At 28.1% G+C, this 22,408-nt stretch overlaps 1 protein-coding gene across 3 annotated transcripts in view; it reads left to right on the top strand.

The window, feature by feature from the left end:
• Positions 1–21,175, top strand: part of LOC111674537 (pro-interleukin-16-like) — a 123,704-nt gene extending 102,529 nt beyond the window's left edge. For 2 of the 3 annotated variants that reach the window (XM_046951075.1, XM_046951076.1), the window contains exons 2-6: positions 15,742–18,854; positions 18,918–19,046; positions 19,110–19,542; positions 20,707–20,838; positions 20,928–21,175. In XM_046951075.1, coding sequence (XP_046807031.1) covers positions 15,742–18,854; positions 18,918–19,046; positions 19,110–19,542; positions 20,707–20,838; positions 20,928–21,076 — 3,956 coding nt within the window. In that variant the 3' untranslated portion in view covers positions 21,077–21,175. Of the gene's footprint in view, positions 1–15,547; positions 18,855–18,917; positions 19,047–19,109; positions 19,543–20,706; positions 20,839–20,927 lie in introns of those variants that run through there. The other variant, XM_023435164.2, reaches the window with a different exon arrangement.
• The last annotated feature ends 1,233 nt before the right edge of the window (positions 21,176–22,408 follow it).

Below are 22,408 nucleotides of genomic sequence, written 5' to 3'. Positions count from 1 at the left end.
AAAAAAATAATTCTTTAGCAAAACTAAGAGATATACATACAGAAATACTCATGTAAACAATTGAAAATTAACAAAAAATTTTTTAAAAAAGTTATAGAAACAAGGGAAACTGCTTAACACAAGAAGAAACCTAATTATTTACATTGTTTACCTTATGTAAACAAGTTAAAATTTCCTTTCAAGAACTTTAAAATTAAGAAAATTTTCTAAACCTAACAAAATTAGCTTTAATTACTTATTTTACATATTGTTTACCTTATGTAAACAATTGAAAAGTAACCACAGTTTTCTTCTAAAACTTATAAAACAAAGATAAATGCTTAAAATACCAGAATAATTAATTACATTGTTTACCTTATGTCAACAATAAGTATCTTATGTAAACAATACAAAATTTTGTTAAATTACACTTTAAAGACTAAAAAACCTAAAAACTTATCCAAATATTGCAAATACTAATTGTTTACATTATTTACATGATGTCAACAATAGGTAAATAATGTAAAATTTCAATATAAACCTTAAAAAATCATAAAAAACTTAAAAATTTTGCAAAATAACAATTATTTACATATTTGACATTTTCTTTACATCATGTAAACAATTCAAAAAATTAAGCAAATAAGCATTCAACTGCTTTAAAATCGGGTAAAATATTTAGCTTATGAAAAACACCTATAGTTTCAATGTATTTACACCATGTCAATAATAGGTAAATAATGTAAAATTTCATTTTAATTACTTAAAATACAAAGAAATTGTAAAAAAATTTTTTTAATTTTATAACATTACATATTTTACCTAATTTTAAGATTATTTACTTTATGTCAAGAATATGTAAATGAGGTAAAATTTCACTTAAATAAGGTAAACATTAGGAAAATTGCAAAAAAATATGAAATTTATTGGTTTACATAATGTAAACAATTGGAAATATTGGCAATATTAACTTTCAATTAACCTAAACTTGGATGAAACGTTTGGTATATGAAAAATGTTAAATTTTTATATTATTTACATCATGTCAACAATAGGTAAATAATGTAAAATTTCTTGTTTACTTTATGTATACAAATGGAAATTAAAAAAAAAAACAAGGTTTTCATGGTTTTAAAATAAGTTTTATAGTTTTAAAACTGCTTAAAGTTTTAAAACGTTTTTTACATTATTTACATTATGTAAACAATATGTAAAGTAATGTAAAATATTCTGTAAATTGCTTAAATATGATTAAAATTGCTTCTATTGATTGTTGAAGTTCTTCCGCTATTCATAATGAAAACAATTAACTTACAGATAAGAAATCTTCAAACTTATAGTTTACCCCAGGTAAACAATTGTATATTCAAGTAATTGAAAAAAAATACGAAAATTTCTTTTAAAATTTTAAAGAAATTAACACAAATTTCAAATTATTACCAATAATTTTAAGCAAAAAAGAATTCTTTAGTAATTAAAACAACATTGAGAACCCAGTTTATTAAATGTTTAATAATTGCTTATTATTTACCTTTTACATACAAATGTAAATTATGGAAAAATATTTACAATTTATAGCTGCTTCTTTTACAACCTTTCACATAATTAAAGTTGTGTGTGTGTAATTAATATACAAAAACAAATTCTTTGTTTTAACAACAATAAAAATGCTGCTGCTGCTCCTTAATGATGAGAGCATGAACCTGGTTTGGGTTCTTAAGTTCTTCCTGGAAATTGCACATTTTTTTGAAAATAAACAAACAAACAAATAAATTAATGAAAAAGAAATATTAAACAAGTACCATAAAAAAATTATCTTAAGCAGCCATTAAGTAAATTGTTTAAATACATTTATACCAACAAGATGGTTAGTAAATTATTTCTCTGTGTTTTTTTTTTATTTTTGCGCAAAAATGTGTTAATAACATAAAAATAAAATTACAAAGTGCGTAACACATTTAATAACCCTTTTTTTTATTTGCTTTTAAAAACAACTTTAACTTTTTTCTTAGTTCTTTTAAAATGCTAGAAGCAGAGAGAAAGAAGTTTGTTGAAAGATTATTATGTAGTATTTCACGGAAAGCCAATGGATCTGAGATGTATTTTTTTGTGTTATTGACAATTAATGAAGAACGTCTTTGGTTAAATGCGGTATGTTTTTTTTTCTCAAACTTCAAACGTTTATAAGCCGCCAATATGTTGTTTTATTTTTTGCAGTTTTTGCTTAGTCTTTCTAAAATTTACCTCTTTTTCTTATTAAAAAAAGGTATTTTAACATTAAATGTACATTTTTGCTTGTTTCGTTTTGTTAGAGTAATTTTTATGATATAAACTATAAGTTATTTAACAAATATTGTTTATTTTTAAAAAATAACTGACATCTTTAAGTGTCAGATTTGAACAACAACTAAACTTCAACTAGAACTGAACAGAACTAGAACAGAACTAGAACAGAACTAGAACAGGACTAGAACAGAACTAAAACAGAACTAGAACAGAACTAGAACAGAACTAGAACAGAACTAGAACAGAACTAGAACAGAACTAGAACAGAACTAGAACAGAACTAGAACAGAACTAGAACAGAACTAGAACAGAACTAGAACAAAGAACTAGAACAGAACTAGAACAGAACTAGAACAGAACTAGAACAGAACTAGAACAGAACTAGAACAGAACTAGAACAGAACTAGAACAGAACTAGAACAGAACTAGAACAGAACTAGAACAGAACTAGAACAGAACTAGAACAGAACTAGAACAGAACTAGAACAGAACTAGAACAGAACTAGAACAGAACTAGAACAGAACAGAACTAGAACAGAACTAGAACAGAACTAGAACAGAACTAGAACAGAACTAGAACAGAACTAGAACAGAACTAGAACAGAACTAGAACTGAACTAGAACTGAACTAGAACTGAACTAGAACTGAACTAGAACTGAACTAGAACTGAACTAGAACTGAACTAGAACTGAACTAGAACTGAACTAGAACTGAACTAGAACTGAACTAGAACTGAACTAGAACTGAACTAGAACAGAACTGGAACAGAACTGGAACAGAACTGGAACAGAACTGGAACAAAACTAGAACTGAACTAGAACTGAACTAGAACTGAACTAGAACTGAACTAGAACTGAACTAGAACTGAACTAGAACTGAACTAGAACTGAACTAGAACTGAACTAGAACTGAACTAGAACTGAACTAGAACTGAACTAGAATTGAACTAGAACTGAACTAGAACTGAACTAGAACTGAACTAAAACTGAACTAGAATTGAACTAGAACTGAACTAGAACTAAACTAGAACTGAACTAGAAGTTTAGAAAATTAGAAATATTTACCAATTTATATAAAGTTTTAGTTGTTTACTTCATTGCGTTGTTTCTTATGTAAAATGTAAACAATTGATATTATTATTGTTGTTGTTGTTTTTTTAATTTTATTTTAACTAATTTTTTAATTTTTTCCTTATATTCGAAATAATTGTATTTGCTCAAAAAGTCATAACCCCCTATAGCTTGTGCAGATTAACACAGTTTTTTTATAGAAGAAAAAAAAACCACAAGAATTTATTTATGATTTGTTTTTTAAGGAAATTCTTAAATTAAACCAAAAAAATATCCCATCGCGAAAAGGTGCAAAATTGCCAAAAATTGTTAAAAAAAGAAATAAAAGAAATTTTGCAAAATATTTGAAAAGTTCATTAACTTTTGATTAAAAGTAATTAAAGCTGGAATCGCAATTTAAAAAAATATATATTTTATTTTTTATTTATTTAAATATAAAAAATTAAATTGATATTTAAAATTATAAATTTTTGGGGTTAACACAAAGCATGTTTAACCTTTTAATATTTAAAGAAAAAGATTAATTACTTGTCTTTAAAATCATATTTTTCATGGCGATTTTTTTTTTTTGTTAAAAGTTTAGTTTTTTTTTATTTAAATTTTTGTTTTTATTTTTTGAATAGTATTTAGGAAAATCAAACTAGCTGCTATGATTAATTGTTTAATCGCTTAACTATGGTATTTTTTTCTTTCTTTATAAAAAAATATAAAAAAAATTATAAATCAATTGCTTAAGGGTTTTTTTTCTCTTATTATCTTCCGTTAAGAAAACCTTATATATTAAGATTTAATCATATTTTAAAAGGCCTATTTTGTTAGCTTTTATAGAGTATGAGTAGAATTATTTGTTTATAATTTAAAATTTGATGGGAATTTTATTACATTTTTATAAAATTATGGTATTTTTTGTAAAAAAAAATTAACATCATAATTACTTTATATTTAAATTACTTTATAAAATCAATATAAAAACTATGTTATTTTTAATTAAACCATGTAACTAATGATGTAAATTCTTCAAACTTCAAAAATGGGATTTGTTAAAAAAAAAATCAAAATTTTTAGAACATTTTTAGCAAATTATTTGAGGGCTTAAACGAATTAATTTGCTTTAAAAAAGCTTCTGTAGTAGTTATGTTCTAGTTCTATTTCAGTTCACATCTAGTTCTGTTCTAGTTCAGTTCTAGTTCAGTTCTAGTTCAGTTCTAGTTCAGTTCTAGTTCAGTTCTAGTTCAGTTCTAGTTCAGTTCTAGTTCAGTTATAATTCAGTTCTAATTCAGTTCTAGTTCAGTTCTAGTTCAGTTCTAGTTCAGTTCTAGTTCAGTTCTAGTTCAGTTCTAGTTCAGTTCTAGTTCAGTTCTAGTTCAGTTCTAGTTCAGTTCTAGTTCAGTTCTAGTTCAGTTCTGGTTCAGTTCTAGTTTAGTTCTAGTTCAGTTCTAGTTCAGTTCTAGTTCAGTTCTAGTTCAGTTCTAGTTCAGTCCTAGTTCTGTTCTAGTTCAGTTCTAGTTCAGTTCTAGTTCAGTTCTAGTTCAGTTCTAGTTCAGTTCTAGTTCAGTTCTAGTTCAGTTCTAGTTCAGTTCTAGTTCAGTTCTAGTTCAGTTCTAGTTCAGTTCTAGTTCAGTTCTAGTTCAGTTCTAGTTCAGTTCTAGTTCAGTTCTAGTTCAGTTCTAGTTCAGTTCTAGTTCAGTTCTAGTTCTGTTCTAGTTCTGTTCTAGTTCTGTTCTAGTTCTGTTCTAGTTCTGTTCTAGTTATGTTCTAGTTCTGTTCTAGTTCTGTTCTAGTTCTGTTCTAGTTCTGTTCTAATTCTGTTCTAATTCTGTTCTAGTTCTGTTCTAGTTCTGTTCTAGTTCTGTTCTAGTTCTGTTCTAATTCTGTTCTAATTCTGTTCTAGTTCTGTTCTAATTCTGTTCTAGTTCTGTTCTAGTTCTGTTTTTATTCTAGTTTCATTTTAGTTCTGTTTTACTTCTGTTCTAGTTCTGTTCTTGTTCAGTTCTAGGCCTGTTCTGTTCTAGTTCTATTCTAGTTCTTTTCTAGTTCAGTTCCGTTCTATTACTAGCTGTAATTACAGTATTGTTTGTTGTAAAATTGTTTTATAGTTTTATGTTACTGTTGAGATTTTTATGTTTTATTTTTTTAATTTATACAAAACTATATTTAATTTTATTTTATATTTTTTTATAATTAAAATCCCATAATTCTTTATAATTCTGTTGAAAATTGTGTAATATTTAAATTAGGCCTTTTTATAAATTGTTATAATTTTTTGGGTTTATTACTTTGTTTTAAATTAGTTTTTTTTTGTATTCGTTTAAAGTTTTCAAAAAAATATCATTTATTTTTAGATTTGTATCAATTTTCTAGAGAAAAAAAATTTCAGTTAAATTTTTATTTATTGTTTATATATTTTGAACAGTCCATTACATTTAATTTTTAATTATTTTAAAATTCAGTGGAAAAAAATAAAATTACTTGATAACATTTTTTTATAGCCATGGCTTTTTTTTGTAAACCATGAAATACTATTTATAAACATATGTTTATAGATATTTTAAAGTATGTATGTAAAAAACTCGTAAAAATTTAGCTTTTAGAAAGAAAACTTTTTTCCCACATCCTTTATTTTTTTCTCTAAAAATAAAATTCTCTAATCATTTGTCCACTAAGTCGAAGAGTAGTAGTGGTGAGTCATATACATATGTATGTATATTTTAAAACATTTATCAAAACAGTTAATTTCACTTTAGTTGGTTTAGAGTTAAAGAAAAAAAGCTACTTTAAGTTAAGGCCCCCGGTATAAAATTTTTTTTTCTTATACTAGTTTTTTGCCATCAGAAGCTTAAAACTCTTTAATTATGTTGGAAAAAAACACAACCAATTCCAAAACCAATCTTGTTTGCTTTTCTTTTGATTTCCCTGTGCAGTAAAAGTCTTTGGTATTCCAGCCAGTTTGGTGTGATTCTTTTTAGTTTGATTCCCAGGCAAATTCTTGTTGTCGTTGTTTTATAATTCTTATAAATATAGTTTTAAATTTTATTGCCTAGAGAACATATAAGCTAAAGTGTTTGGTTGTGTCTCCTTTGAGCTATGTAAGCAATTTCCGCTAAACAACTTATTATATAGTATCGTCACTCTTCTTCCCAGCGTTTAGTCATAAAGTAAAACAGAAAAGATGGTTTAAAACGTAACGGAAGTATTTTGTCAAGGATGGAATACTTATACATATATATTTTTTATAATGCAAGAAGTTTTAAATATAAATAAAATTAAATGAATTTTTAATATAGAAAAATTGTAGTATATAGAGGGTAGTATGAGTAATAAGATCTAGAAAAAACACTTAAAGAAATATTTGAAATTATTTCCAACTTATAGTGCTCATAACTTACTTAAAATGCAAGGGATTTTAACTAAATTTTGTTGAAATACAAAGCAACTTTGGTACTATCTTTCTAACTAAAAAGATTTCAAATCAAATATTAATTACTTAAGTTATAAAGAAAATTATGAAAAATCGAAACAAAAAATCATAGAAAATTTAAAGTTGTGCCAACCCTCGTAGAAGCCATATAATTAACTGAAATTTCTCTTAAATATGTACCAAGTGATTACCTTTTATACCACCAAAACTAAGCTTTATACATAAATATTGAACAAAGTTATAAAGAAAATTATAAAACAATTTTTGAAAAAATTAACAAATTGTATGTCTGAAATTCAAAGTTAAATAACTTTGCTTAAAAGTAAACGATTTTAAAGAAATTTGGTTGAAATATATAACAACTATCAAGCTTTAATTTACATAAATTAGAACTCAATACAATCATATTTACCAAAGTTATGAGCAAATTAAGAAAAAACAATTTAAGAAAAAAATTAAAATTTTTTATTAATTTTTGTTTAATTTGTTTCGATATTTCTTTATTAAATTTCTTAATTATAAATCAAGCTATGGGTATAAAATTTGCCTTAAGTGTAGTTCAATAACTCTACTATCATTCTGTTTTAAATCAAGAGAATTCCTTGACTTTTGTCTAAGTAAATAAAAAAAATTTGAAGAAAATTTTTTTAGTATGAAATTTAAAGTTTTATAACTTTGCTTAGAAGAAAGGGATTTCAATGAAATTTGGTTGTAGTAAAGAACAACTATTAAGCTTTTATTTCAGTGAATAAGAACTCCTTTCGATAATACTAACCGAAGTTATGAACACAATAAGAACATAAAATATAAAAAAAAATTATTAAAATTTTCACATTTTTTTTTTTGACATTTCTTTATAAAATTTCTATACCCTTAAATCAACAAGTTTGAATAAACCTTGCCTTAAATATAGAACCTGAACTCTACTATCATTACTTATAAATTTTTTCAAATTCCTTGACTTTTGTCTAAGTAAGTTTTAAAAACAAACATTTTTCAAGAAAGGTGTGAAATTTAATGTTGAATAACTTTGCTTAAAAGTAAGCGATTTGAATGAAATTTGGTTGTAATAAAGAACAACTATCTAGCTTTTATTTCAGCGAATAAGAACTCAATCCATTAATAACTATTAAAGTTATGAGAAAAATAACAAAAAAAAATAAATCAAAAAATTTTAATTTTTTTAAATTTTTTAAATATTTTTTATAAAATTTCTGAAGTAAAAATCATGCTAAGGGTATGAAATTTTCTCTAAATAAAGAACAAAATCTCTTCTATTATTCCTTGTAAATTCATGAGAATTCCTAGACTTTTCTCTAAATAAGTTTTAAAAAAAATTCGAAATAAAAAATAATTTTTCAAAAAAAAAACATTTTCAGTGTAGAACTTAAATTTCAATAACTTCTTTAGGAAGTAAAGAATCTTAATCAAATTTGCCTTAAATATATAACAAATATAAAGCTTTCCCTGTACAAAAAATAAACTTAATATCTTAATATTTACTAAAGTTATTAAAGAAATTATAACATAACTTTTATGAAAAATATTAAAAATTTTCTTTAATTTTTGTAATAAATTCTTCCTCGAAAAAAAACCTTCCAATCATAATAAAAATTGTCTAAACTTTATATTATGATAAGTACTTTCAAAACCCATAACTTTTTTTCAAAAATACTTACGATATTTCTTTAATTTATAACATTTTCTGACATTAAACCTCTTTAAAAGAATGTTTTCTTTTTTGTTCTACATTTTTTTTTTAAAATATTGTTAATATTCTATTATATAACTAATGTTTAAAATTAAGATAACTTTTAAAGCTCAAGTTTTTCTTTTCAAAATCTTCAACTTCTTCTTCTTTTCCATGCTGTGAATATTTTTCTATGTCATATAAACTAAAGGAAATTATTACATTTTCTTATTAATAATTTGTTGTTTTCTTTTATTTACACAGTTACTTATTTGTAAAATACATTTTATTTTTTTTATATCTAGTGTGAGAGAGTTGGTTTTCTTCTATATTTTCTTCTTCTTTTAGCTGCTTCTAACTACTAAGGAATTCTCATAAATTTAACGATTTAAAAGTGTACATTAATTATAAACTAAATTGTTTGAAACTTTAACAGTTGACGCCTGTTTGTAGTGATGATATAATTGTTTTTAACTGAAATTGGAAATATGTTATTTATATCCAGAGAGAAAAATACATTTAAAATTGATATTAACTTGTTTAGAATTTTTCATTAATAACCGTTGTCAAAGTGTGTACGGATAGTTCTTAAATCAACAATATAAATATAAAAACAACAACATGACGTTATCAAATTAACAAAAAAAGAATAATGTTAAGTGACACTTGCATTATGTTAAACAGAACTTTCTGTTATTGAAATGACAACCTTGTGTTGTCGAAATGACAACGATGTATTGTTTAAGAGTCACAAAGCGCAATCGAAATGACAACAATGCGTTTTTGAGAATTATAACAGAGGTTGTCAAAACGATGCATTGTCGAAGAGACACATAGCGTAATCGAAATTTAATCAATGCTTTGATGTAATGACAACAATATGTTGTCAAAACGATACATTTCTTAAGAGACAAAAAGTGTGATCGAAATTAAATCAATACTTTAATGTAATGACAACAATATGTTGTAAAAATTACAACGGAGATTGTTAAAACGATGCAATGCTTAAGAGACACAAAGTGTAATCGAAATAACATCAATGCGTTCAATCAATGACAACAATATGTTGTAAAAATTACAACGAAGGTTGTCAAAATGAAATTTTTTTTCAAATGTTTTCAATATTGAAAATTGAAATAAAATTCTTGAAAATTTCATTATATTACATTTTGTAAAATGAGATCCTATTTTAACTAAAAAATTTACATAAATTTGAAATTGTATTTTTTTTTTTTTTTTTTTTGATAATTTTCATATTTGTCTGACTTTTTGATTATTATAAGTTTTGTTAGGTTTAAACAATTTTAATGAAATTTTACTTAAATAAGTATTTAACATTAAGCTTACATTTGGTTGAAACATAAGCAAATCTATTAATATTTAATAAAGTTTTTAACAAAAGTTTTGAAAAATATTGAAAAAATATATATTTTCTAAGTTTCCTTGTTCATTTAGGTCCTTTAAAAGTAATAAATTGTGTTGTAAATTCTTGTAAATATAATATAACTAATAAGCTTTCTTTGTTGTAAAATTAAGCTTAAATGCTTAATAATTACAAAAGTTTAAACAAAATTATAAAAATACTTTAGAAAAAAATAAAAATTAATTTTGAAAATTTTTCAAAAAATTTAATTGAAATTTTTTTTCTAATAAAATTTGATTATTTGAAAATAGTTAAGCTTGAATATTAATAAAGTCTTATACTTTTGTTTTTGGAAAAAATTAAAGAAATTTTAATATTAAAAAAATTTTTTCAAGAAAAAACTTTTAAGATTATTGTGATACTTTAGAGTAATTTTTAATTGTGTTAATTTTAATAAATTTTATTTATATTCTTTCTTTGATCTGTGTACTTGTTTGGAATAGTATTTACTTTTATTACAGTTTTTTTTCTTACAATAATGTAATTACCTTACTTTTAGCATTTGTCATACAAAAAGGTAATTAATTTTTTTGTTTTTTATAATATTCTTTTAAAAGCAAGACAAGCAACAGCTGTAGTTTAATACAAACCCCTCTTTTAAAAAAAATTCATGTTAACATATTCACAAAAAAATGCAAAAAGCGTGGTCTGTTCTTGTTGTCTTCTTGGTTTGTCAACTTCACGTGCACCTGTCGTTTGCCAGCCAAGCAGTGTGTATAATTTTAATACACTTGATGACTTTTTGGGGTTAATTTGTTTTAGTTTTTTTGTTATTGTGGTTTAATAAAATTTATTATAAAAAGAAGATAAACACTTTTAGTTTGCGCAAGAAACCTTTTTTTTAAGGAAAAAATTTCAATTTATTTTTTTTTAAGAAGCCACCTAAATTATGCACTCTAAAAGTTTTAGTAATGACTTCTTGCTTTTTCTTTAAGATAAAACTTAAATTATAAACTGTTGTTAAGTTCGGTTTATTTTTTTTTATTAATTAAAGCATTTGCCTCCATAGAGAGTGAAACGTACAAAACAAATTTAACACCAAGTTTGAAGATTAAATGTAAGAAAAAACATAAACAAACTTGCTGAAGTCATAAAAATCATGAGCATAAAGTCCCCGAAAAAAACACAAGTAGCCAAGCAGTAAGTTCAAGTGGCAGCAGTTTAAAATGTAGTAAAACCAAAAGATATTTTTTAATTTTTGTTATATGACAAAACAGCAGACTTTTAATGACTATTTTTTTGTTCTTCTTCATCTTCAAAAAAAAAAAAAAAACAAACCGAAGTATTCTTTTAAACCATAAACTTCTAGTGTCAAGTTCATGGTCTACAAAATAAATTTATTTCAGCTTACTAATCTTTAATCTTTTACCACGAACCAACCAACCCAACCAACAAAAACCTTTTTTAGACTTTGATTTTCTTTTGCTTTATAAAATTTTTTTCAAAAACTAAACGTAAATGATTTCATTGTTATTTTTTGAAAAAGAACAAATGTAACAAATTCTTATCTCTATTAGCTCTATTAGCTTTCTTTATAAAAAATATATATTTTCAATACAAAATAAATTTCTTATTATCATTATATCATTCTATATATACATATATATGACTAATATTGATGTGTTTCTATTTAAGCAGTCATATAGTCTGTCTTTCTCTACTGTTGTCGATTAGATTGCACACTTTTTATTAGTTTATAAATGTCAATTATATTATTGACAATATTATTAATAAAAATAAATATTAAAACACTATATAAGATTAAAATATTATTTTTTGATAATAACAAAACAGGGTTTTCCGATTTCTAGGAAATGGAAAATAATTCATATCGAAAGGTAATAGTAAGTCAGAAACCTAGACAATAGACTAGACTAAAGGCAATACCGTACAATAAACTACAGACTACACCATAATCTAGACTCTAGACTAGACTAGAATATAAACTAGACTAAAGACTAGACTGTTGACAATACTATAGACATGACCCAAAACTATACTCTAAACAAGACTATAGACTACTCTACAGACTAGACTATAGACTAGACTGTATACTATAGACTGAACTATAGACTAGACCATAGACTAGACTATAGACTACACTATAGACAAGACTATATACTAGACTATAGACTAGACTATACACTAGACTATAGACTAGACTATTGACTAGACTAGACTATACACTAGACTATACACTAGACTATAGACAAGACTATAGACTAGACTATAGACTAGACTATTGACTAGACTAGACTATAGACTAGACTATAGACTACACTATAGACTATTGACTAGACTAAAGACTAGACTATTGACTAGACTATAGACTAGACTATTGACTAGACTATAGACTAGACTATAGACTAGACTACAGACTAGACTACAGACGAAACTATATACTAGACTTTATACTAGACTATAGACTAGACTATAGACTAGACTATAGACTAGACTATAGACTAGACTATAGACTAGACTATAGACTAGACTATAGACTAGACTATAGACTAGACTATAGACTAGACTATAGACTAGACTAAAGACTAGACTATAGGCTTGACTATAGACTGGACTATAGACTAGACTATATACCAGACTATATACTAGACTATAGAATAGACTATAGACTAGAATGGTTTTAGAACATTATATAGCTTAAGTTATAGTCTTTATTAAGGTCCTGACTATTTTATATTCTGACGTTTCCTTGTCTCTATGCAAATTCTTAAAATAGTCTTTATTTACAGCAAAATTTTTAACATATCAACAACTAATCTAGACTTGTCTTGTCAGTTGATTTTATTACCACATTCTTTAACATGTCAACAATCAATCTTATTTTTAAAAATTCAATTTAAACTAAAACCCCCCAAAATATGTAAACTATAAATAAAGTATTTATAATGTTTTAATAAAAGACATATTACAAAACCCACCAGAATCACCAGCAAGAAAAAAAATGTCAATTAACTAGCGACCACGGTTTGGGGTCAGTCTTTTGAAAAAAAATAAAAAAAATTCTAGTAAAATGTAAATAAATACACAAAGATTTTGAATTTGACAGATTGTGTTGGAGATTGCAAGTTTGAACGCTGCCTAACAGCAACGAGTAGCATTGAGATAAATAAACAAATCACATTTGACAAATCGAAAATTTATTTGAACCTTAAACCACCAGGGAAAAAACGTAAATAGAGAATTTTTAAGTATTTTTTTAACGGGTATTATTTTTCACCTAATAAATGACCAGTTAGTTAAGAAAGACAAACAGATAGAGTTAAGAATGGATGGAAGGAGGAATGAATGGACGGACGGACGTATGTACGTTGAGTCTTAATAAATGTTCTTATATGACAAAGTTTTTTAAAAACAATTTGTTTAAACATTTAAATGTTTGTTACTAACAACCAACCAACAATCTTGATTAGAAAACCTTTGAAATAACAAAAATAAAAATTGAACAGTTTTTTTTGACGCAAATTTGTTAGTGTCATTTGAAGTGACAGTTAAAAATATTTTATTTAATTTCAATTTTGGCATTATTGATTTTACAACATAAATTTTATTATTTAAACTGGGTCTCTTAAAGAACATTTTTTTATCACAATGTTACAAACTATTTGGCATAACGAACATTTTTTAATTGTTTTTACGAGTGGCTTTTGTTATTGAAGGTGAAAAAAAGTGGAAATGATGTAGGCTTTAAAGAAGTTTTTTGAATTGTTTTTTAGAATTTTTTTTTAAATAAATTATTAAGTTGTTTATAATTAGAGACAGAGTAGGTGTGTTTAAAACTAATTTCTTTACATATTTGCATTAATTAGATTTCTTGAGATATAACGAACTTTGCTCCACTGTATCTTTCAAAATAATTAAAATTTTTAGCTGAAAATAAATTAAACTTAAAGCTAAACTCTTTAATTCTTCATACAACAACTTTTAAGTAAATCACTTGCCAATTCTCAAAGTTATACATATTTGAATAAACTTCAAAATATTTTTGCAAAATATGAAAACATTGTGACGTTGCATGACTTTTGTTTATAATTCCCCTTAACGGTAAATTGTGTCAAAAGTGTCACATCAGTTTTTCAACTATTTTTAAACATATTCATTAAAATTAACAACTTTTTTTAATTTTAAAGAAAATTTTAAAAATTAAATATCATTTTAAAATTACACAAAATTACTCTATTTTCAAAAACCCCAACGAACAATTTTCCCTAATATTTATGTTGACACAATTAGCTTTAAATTTTGTTAATTATTTCTTTCAATTTTTATTTTAATAAACAAAATTATTTCCCTAAAAAACCTCTAAAAATACCTTAATTATTAAGTTCCAATTTTTTTTTTCATAAAGATTTCTTAAAACAGCTTAAGTGTGTCTGTCATTTATTTAAATTAATGGCATATTATTATTGTTGTTTTTGTATTATTATTATTGTATATATTTTTTTTTTATAATATAGAAGAAAACAGATTTTGCCAAATAAAATGAAAAAAAAAATATAAATAAATATTAACTTTAAGCTTCTTTTGTTAAATAAATGTAAAGTAAACACGAAAACAACTGTAATGTTAAATAACTTTTATTGTATAAAATGAAAATTATTTAACAAAATATTTAAAATAAATTATATATTGTTTAAATAAAAAAATTAAAAAAAAAAAAAATGTGAAAAGAAAGCGAAAGTATTACAATTTTTTTGAATGGAATGATAATGTAAATAAATTAATTTGTGAACGTGTGATCGGTAGTATATAGTCTAGGCTATAGTGTAGTCTATAGTGTAGTGTAGTCTATAGTCTAGGCTATAGTGTAGTCTATAGTCTAGGCTATAGTGTAGTCTATTAGTGTGTAGTGTAGTCTATAGTATATCTATAGTCTTGTGTAGTCAATAGTCTAGTCTATAGTCTTGTCTATAGTCTACTCTATAGTTTAGTCTATAATCTAGTTTATAGTCTAGTCTTTAGTAAAGTTTACAGTCTAGTCTATACTCTAGTTTATAGTCTAGTCTATAGTCTAGTCTATAGTCTAGTCTACAATCTAGACTAGACTATATAGTCTAGTCTATAGTCTAGTCTATAGTCTAATCTATAGTCTAGTCTATAGTCTAGTCTATAGTCTAGTCTATAGTCTAGTCTATAGTCTAGTCTATAGTCTAGTTTATAGTCTAGTCTATAGTCTAGTCTATAGTTTAGTCTATAGTCTAGTCTATAGTCTAGTCTATTGTCTAGTCTAGACTATAGTCTAGTCTATAGTCTAGTCTATAGTCTATTCTATAGTCTAGCCTATAGTCTAGTCTATAGTCTAGTCTATAGCCTAGTCTATAGTCTAATATATAGTCTACAGTCTAGTCTATAGTCTAGTCTATAGTCTAGTCTATAGTGTAGTCTATAATCTAGTCTATAATCTAATCTATAGTCTAGTCTACAGTCTAGTCTATAGTCTGTTTTATAGTCTGGTCTTCATCATAATCTATGGTCTCGTCTGGACTATACTCTGGAGTAATCTAAATATATAGTCTTAAACTAAATTTTAGCCTATATACTAGTCTTAATATCATCAAAACCATTTTAAATATAATAAGTAATTTTAATTATCTTTCTATCTCTCTCCTTCTTTCTTCATCACTATCCTATGTTTTTATGTTTATATCTTTAAGATTACTTCCATAATTCCTATTATTTGTAATTAGAAAAGAAATCCTTAATCCTAAGAAATTTACAAAAACAACAACATAAAACTTGATCCTTATATATGTCTACTCCTTAACTAACAAAAATATATGTTTATGTTTTCTCTCACTCCAAACACTTCCTTCACTCCTTATGTGTGTGTGCGTGTGTCTGGAATTCTCATTGCAGATCTTGAACAAAGACATTTAAACAAAATGGAGAACGGCCTGCATGTAGTGCCACAAACCAATACAACACCCATTATTGTCAGTAGCAATAGTAGTGATTATTTAAATACACTTACGTCACCGCCTACCTATTCTCGCCTGCCACCGGATGGTCATGAGTTTCCACCAAATTTCTCGGAACCTTTAATGATGCCAACAGCAGCTGCAGCAGCCACAGCTAATATGATGAAAACTACCAGCCTTTTGCAAAGTGTTACCACAACCACCCAAGCGCCCGGTTTGAATAACAGTAATACTATTTATACCGAAAAGTTATATGCAGCCTCGGCTGTAGGACAAACAATGGTGGCTAGTACTAGGACTACTCACGTAACTAGTACCACAAACAATGGTGTTACCCAAACAGTAGTGGAGGTGGAGAAACAGAAATCTTCACCGATTATAATAGAACAGGAAATAGCCGCTCCCCCGCCTTTGCCCAAAAGCACACCACCACCCACAGTACCGCGCAAGGTTTATCGACAGGATTTGGTGGTTAATGTGGAGGATACACGAGGTTCGGGCGCTCCAACTCTCATACAAGCTAACACACCCACCAAATTGATTATAGACACTAGACACAGTCGTTCCACACAAAACCTATCCAGTGGCAATAGCAGTGGCAGTTCAACACCCACAGCCCAGAAATTGGAAGCTCCTACGTACGACAGCAGTAGCAGCAGTGTTAATGATTACAAACGTTCCTTAAGTGCTCCGCGCCGTTCGAGCGATTGGCGCAAAGATGAGAAAAGTGAAAAGAGTGTACGTGATAAAATTGCCATGTTTTCCAATGATGAATCCTCCTCCTCTAATGTGGAGTCAGTGGTTAAACCTTTAAGCTTTTCCCGCACAAATAGCTCAAGGAAACCCTTAAATTTAAGTACCGAAAACTTACTGGATTCTTCCGCGACCACACGTTATACAAATGCTAGTAATTTGCATAAAACTCGTGCCATGAGTGTGGAGAATCTTAACGAAGTCTCACGTCATTATCAGCTGACTAAGCAGTTGCCCCATCAACAGGGTTATTCTGATAACATGCATTCCTTGAACAACTTAACAGGAGATTATAATCATAATTATGCTTCTCTACCGAGAAGACATGCTTCTACGCAGCACTTGGATCGGCGCATAAGTTTTTCGGGTCAACCGGCCTATGTTCCAGATGAGGCCTCACGTAAAGCAGCTATCACCAATATTTTGGAACAGAGACGTCGTAGTTTGTCAAAGTTAAGAGGTTTAGTTATACCCGAAAGACCTCATATTCCTATCTCAACTTTGGAGCCTATTTTGGATTTACCCGAAATCAAAAGTCGTGATAGTGATCAGGTGAAAACCTCGGGCAATTCATCGTCTACGGATTCCACAGATAGTGGTGTGGGTTCGTTTACTGGTTCCTTAACAGTGCCGCGACCAGCCAAACGATCAGAAATTAATGTTGCTAACTCGTTGACGCTAAACTCGGCCCTAAGACCTTTGAATATCACCACACACAGTAATACTATGAACATAGCAAATAATCGCAGCTATCTCAGCCAAACACAAAATCCTCGTCAAGTGCCTTTGGTGGCTCAAAGAAGGATGGATGCTTTAAATACGGTGCCACCCGCTAAACCGCCACGTACTTCGTTGGCTGCCACGCCCACACGCCAGTTTTTGCATGAAGAAAGTGATTCGTGTGATTCAGTGTTTTCCTCACGCATATCCTCCCCACCCATGTCTCCCTGTGTACCCCAGGTAACGGAAAAATTCGCCTTGACACGCACTCTCTCCTCGGAAACCAACACATCCATAGCCAGTTCCACCACTTCGACCTTGACTTCAGGTTCGGGTTCTCAAGCCAGTTGTTCTTCGGTGGGCAGTACTCCCACTGTAGATCTAAGTCGTCGAGTTTTAAAGTCCGGCTCTAATGACTCGGCCACCAATCGTAAGAATATATTGGCCTCGGCCAAATGTCGCAATGGACGCGGGGATACTTCCGCCTTAATGCGCAATCGTGCCTATGATGATGAGGACAGCACAGATGGTTATGATGAGGATGAGGTGAGAAGACACCATAAATCGAAACCACGTTCATCTCTGGTATCCAGTAGCAGTAGCTTAATAACTTTACCCTCCAAGGCGGCCTCTCCCACAGCGCCCATTAACTATAAATTGGTAACCAAGGCCGATCAAAACCTAGTGGATAAGGTCATTAATGTAGCGGCCTATGTAGAGATCACCTCCGATACCGATGACAGCAGTCGTCGTTCTGCCGACAGCAGTTCACCCCTTAAGCTCAGTGCCATGTTTATCGATGAGGAACGCAAACAAAGCTTTAAGGCAGATCCCACACAAAAGGCCAGCTCTCAACCGCGACCACAAAACAAAGTGCCCGCCAAGGTAGAGGCACCCATAAGCTCACAACCTGTACAACTTGTAAGTCCCCAAAGAGCCGTAGAGGCACCTTCGCCCAATAAAAAATCAAGCGAATCCAATGAGCTATCACAATGGATGCACGTGGAAGTGGCCAAATCCAAGGTACTAAACAAAACCCCCGAGAGATCGCTCAAACCGGTAAGAGAGAAATTTGAGACTTCTTCACACTCTCACAGCAGCAGCAGCACAAAAACCACTTACACTAGTTTATCCAGCAAGACTACGCCCAAAATTAGCACAGCCGAGATAAGAGAGAAGTTTGAACGTTCGGCTGCCTTAGCTAATCACAGTAACAGTGTTTCTCCGGCTATTTCCTCCTCCAGTCTACTTAATGTCAAGTCACAAATTAAGGGCAATAATTATCATGAAAGATTCTCTTCATTAGATTCTATAGCCTCCTCTTCATCGGGTGTTAGCTCTACCACCCAGAATGTTTCGTCGACCCAAGAGAATACCACAGAGTTTGGTAGTTTCTCCTCGCTTGGTAGCAATCAGAGTTTGATTACTGCTCAAGACATACAGCAAATCATAGAAGAAGCCGATCCTCCACTAAAAACTCCCGAAGCCTTTATCATTGTCTTGCAAAGAGATACACCAGAATCAAGTATAGGCATTACCTTGGCAGGAGGATCCGACTATGAAGCCAAGGAAATAACGGTGAGTAACATAAAACCAATTCAAAAAAACAAAATCTTGAAATATGTGTGATCATCTTTTTAGATTCACAAAATCTTAGCCAATACCCCTGCGGCTAAGGATGGTCGCTTAAAGAAGGGTGATCGCATCTTGGCTGTCAATGGCCTAAGTATGCGCGGTTTAACCCACAGAGAATCTATAACGGTGCTTAAGGTATCTGCTTAAGAAATTTCTTCTCCATTTCTCTCTGATAACTTAAATTCTCTTTCCTCACAGACCCCCCGCCCTGAGGTGGTTTTAGTCGTAACCCGCTCCGAATCGGTTGTGGTAAAACCACTTAGCAAAAAACGTTCCTCTTTGGGTTCTCTCTCCAGTCTCAATGAGAAACCCTGTGAGATCGATTACGAAAAGAAACGCAGCTATCATAAGGCATCACGCTCCTTAGATCTTGATCTAGATGTAATCTCTAGTGAAGATCAAACATGCGCTTCGAGTCCCTCTAAGGGTAGCTCGCCTGCCGCCACACCCTCTAGTAATAGTTCGAGCAGCCGTAGTAGTCCACAGCCGACAACAGAAGCCGCTACCTTGGCCAGTATTAGAGCTAGACGTCAGTTGTCTAGACCGGATGTTAGTAAGATTTCCACCAGTGAATTGTTGGAGAGAGCACAAGAGACGCGCAATGCTTTGCAAGCAGAAATTAGAGCACAAGGTAAGACATTTTTTCTCTCCGCTAGAAAGAAGTTCTTTTTCCCCACGTTTTTGTTTTTTTTCTTTAAAAGAGATTTTTGTGTGTTTCTTTAGAAAAACTTTTTTCTTTAGCTAAAGTGTTTCTCTAGAAGAGAATTTTTCTATAGAAAAAGTGCTACTCTGGATTAGACTTTTTGTATAGTAAAAATGTTCCTCTGGATTAGACTTTTTTCTATAGAAGAAGTGAAAAAGTGTTCCTCTTGATAAGACTTTTTCTAAAGAAAAGGAGTTTCTCTGGATTAGACTTTTTCTATAAAAAAGTGTATAAATCTATTCTTTAGAAAAAGTGTTTATCTAGAAGAAACATTTTCTAGAGCAAAAGTATTCCTCTAGAAGATACTTTTTCTAAAGAAGAAGTATTCCTCTAGAAGAAACTTTTTCTATAGAAGAAGTATTCCTCTAGAAGATTATTTTTCTATAGAAAAAGTTTTCTTTAAAAGAGACTCTACAGAGAACAGTTTCTCTAGAAGAGACTTTTGATATAGAAGAAGAGTTCCTCTTGAAGGGATTTTTTTTCTAGAGAAAAGGTTTTCCTCTATAAGAAACTTTTTCTATAGAAAAAGTCCCTTGAAAAAGTATTCCTCTACAAGGGACTTTTTCTATAGAAAAAGTATTCCTCTATAAGAGACTTTTTCTATAGTAAAAGTATTCCTCTAGAAGAGACATATTTACTTTCTAGGAAAAGTGCTCCTTTAAAAGGGACTATTTCTATTGGAAAGTGTTCCTATAGTGAAAAGAGAAAGTGTATCCTTGAAAAGTGTATCCTTGGAAGTGACTTTTTCTATGGAAAAAGTGTCTCTTTAGTGGGACTTTTTTTGAGACAAACTTTCTATAGAAAATTAGTCACTTTCAGAGTCAATTTCTTCATAGAAAAATATGTCTTTAAGATTCAAGTTTTCTATAGAAAATGGGATAAATTTTCTCTAGAAAATAAGTTTCTGTCTTCTGGAGAAAAATTAGAAAATTCCATAGAAATTGGATCTGTTTTGTACACAAATTTTCTTTAGAAATTTGTTCTCTTTTGAAGACATATTTTCCATGGTAAATTTTCTCTAGAAAATGGGTTTCTCTTAAAGAGAATTTTTTTTAAACAATTTTTTTAAATTTGTTTTTTTTATTATTTTAGAAGATTCTACTCCTAATGGTGCCCGTTGTGTGGAAATTGTCAAGGACAGCTGTGGTTTAGGTTTTTCCATTGAGGGAGGATTTGATTCTCCTTTGGGTAATAGACCTTTAATTGTTAAGAAGGTATTTATGGGTAAGTAACTGACACTTGAAACAAAAAATTTTTGAAATTATTTTTGTAATTTAAATTTTTGTTTTTTTGTTTTTTTTTTTTTGTTAAAGGGGGAGCCGCCCAAAAAACTGGCCAAGTGCGTAATGGTGATGAGATTTTAAGCATAAATGGTAGTTCAACAGCCAAAATGACACGAGTCGATGCTTGGAATTATATGAAACAATTACCTTTAGGTCCTGTTAAAATAGTTTTTGCTTAAAAAACATTTATGTTTTTTTTAATAATTTAAAAGCTAATTTTTTTTATTAATTTTAAGTTTTTTATTATAATTATTTAAAAAATAAAATTTTTATTATGATTTTATTTTTTTATTAAATTTTTTTAAAGTAAAACAAAAAAACAATAATTGTAAATTAAAAAAAAAAATCTTGCCATTCAAAAAAAGAGGGTTTAAAAAAAACAAAACCAAGTTTTGTTAGAAATACAAACAAACAATGGCTGACAATTTTAATCATAATTTTATTTAACTATTAATTAACAGGCATTTAATTTTAATATTTCTAAACTGTGCAATTTTTGTAAATTTTTTATTATTTTTCTTCAAAAAAAAAAAACAAATTTGTTTAACGTACTTAATTTAATTTAGAAAAAAATTTTTGTAAAATTCTGGGTTTAAAATTAATTTTTTTATATATAAGCGCCATAATTTATGTTTTTTTATGATTTTTATTTAACATTTTTTTTCTTAAAAAAAGTGCTTTAAATTTGCATTTATTATTTAAACAAAAAACAACTAAAAATGTGAATATTTTTCTTTTATTTTTTTTTAAATGTAAACTATAACTTTATTTTTTATTTAACAAATATTATAAAATATTAATATAAAAGAAATTAATTATATATTTATAATTTAAATAGCTGCAACAACAATATATATATATTAAATATTCTATAAATAAAAATAAAATATATACATACAGATATATAACCAATAAACATACATATAAATATTTAAAAATTAAAAAAAAACATAAACTTTTATCAACTTGTTATTTGTAAATTTGAACCCACACATATAAGTAAGTAAGAAGAAATTTAAAAAAAAATATGTTTTATTATAAGAAAGCTGAAAGTCTTTGCTATTACATAAAGAAAAAAATCTTTAAAATATCTCTAATCTTAACAAAGTTATAAACAAAATTATAAAACTCTTTAAAAATCAAAAATTAGCTAATTTTTTCAACTGAACTTGAAAACTTAACTTCATGAATGAATAACTTTCTTAATATACAATCAATTTAAATGAAATTAAACACGGCAATAGACTGAGAATTGTTCATTCAATTATCTCTTAAATTAAGCGAGTTACACTGAAATAACTATAATAGTCATTACGAGCACTTAACATTTTTGAATCCTTTTTTACAAAAGTTTCGTCCTTGCATAAATTTCTTAAAACACAATTAAATCCAATGAAATTTAATAGGATTGTAGAGCAGGATCTGAACTTACTAACAGTGCAAAAATAATTTAGATAGCTGTTATAGCTTCAACAATATATCGATTTTAAACATTAAAGTCTGAAAATGAA

This window comes from Lucilia cuprina, chromosome 5, assembly GCF_022045245.1.
Source record: "Lucilia cuprina isolate Lc7/37 chromosome 5, ASM2204524v1, whole genome shotgun sequence".
Classification (NCBI taxonomy): Eukaryota; Metazoa; Arthropoda; class Insecta; order Diptera; family Calliphoridae; genus Lucilia; species Lucilia cuprina.
The sequence above is the reverse complement of the archived record's forward strand: the minus strand, read 5'-3'. Positions and strand labels throughout refer to the sequence as shown.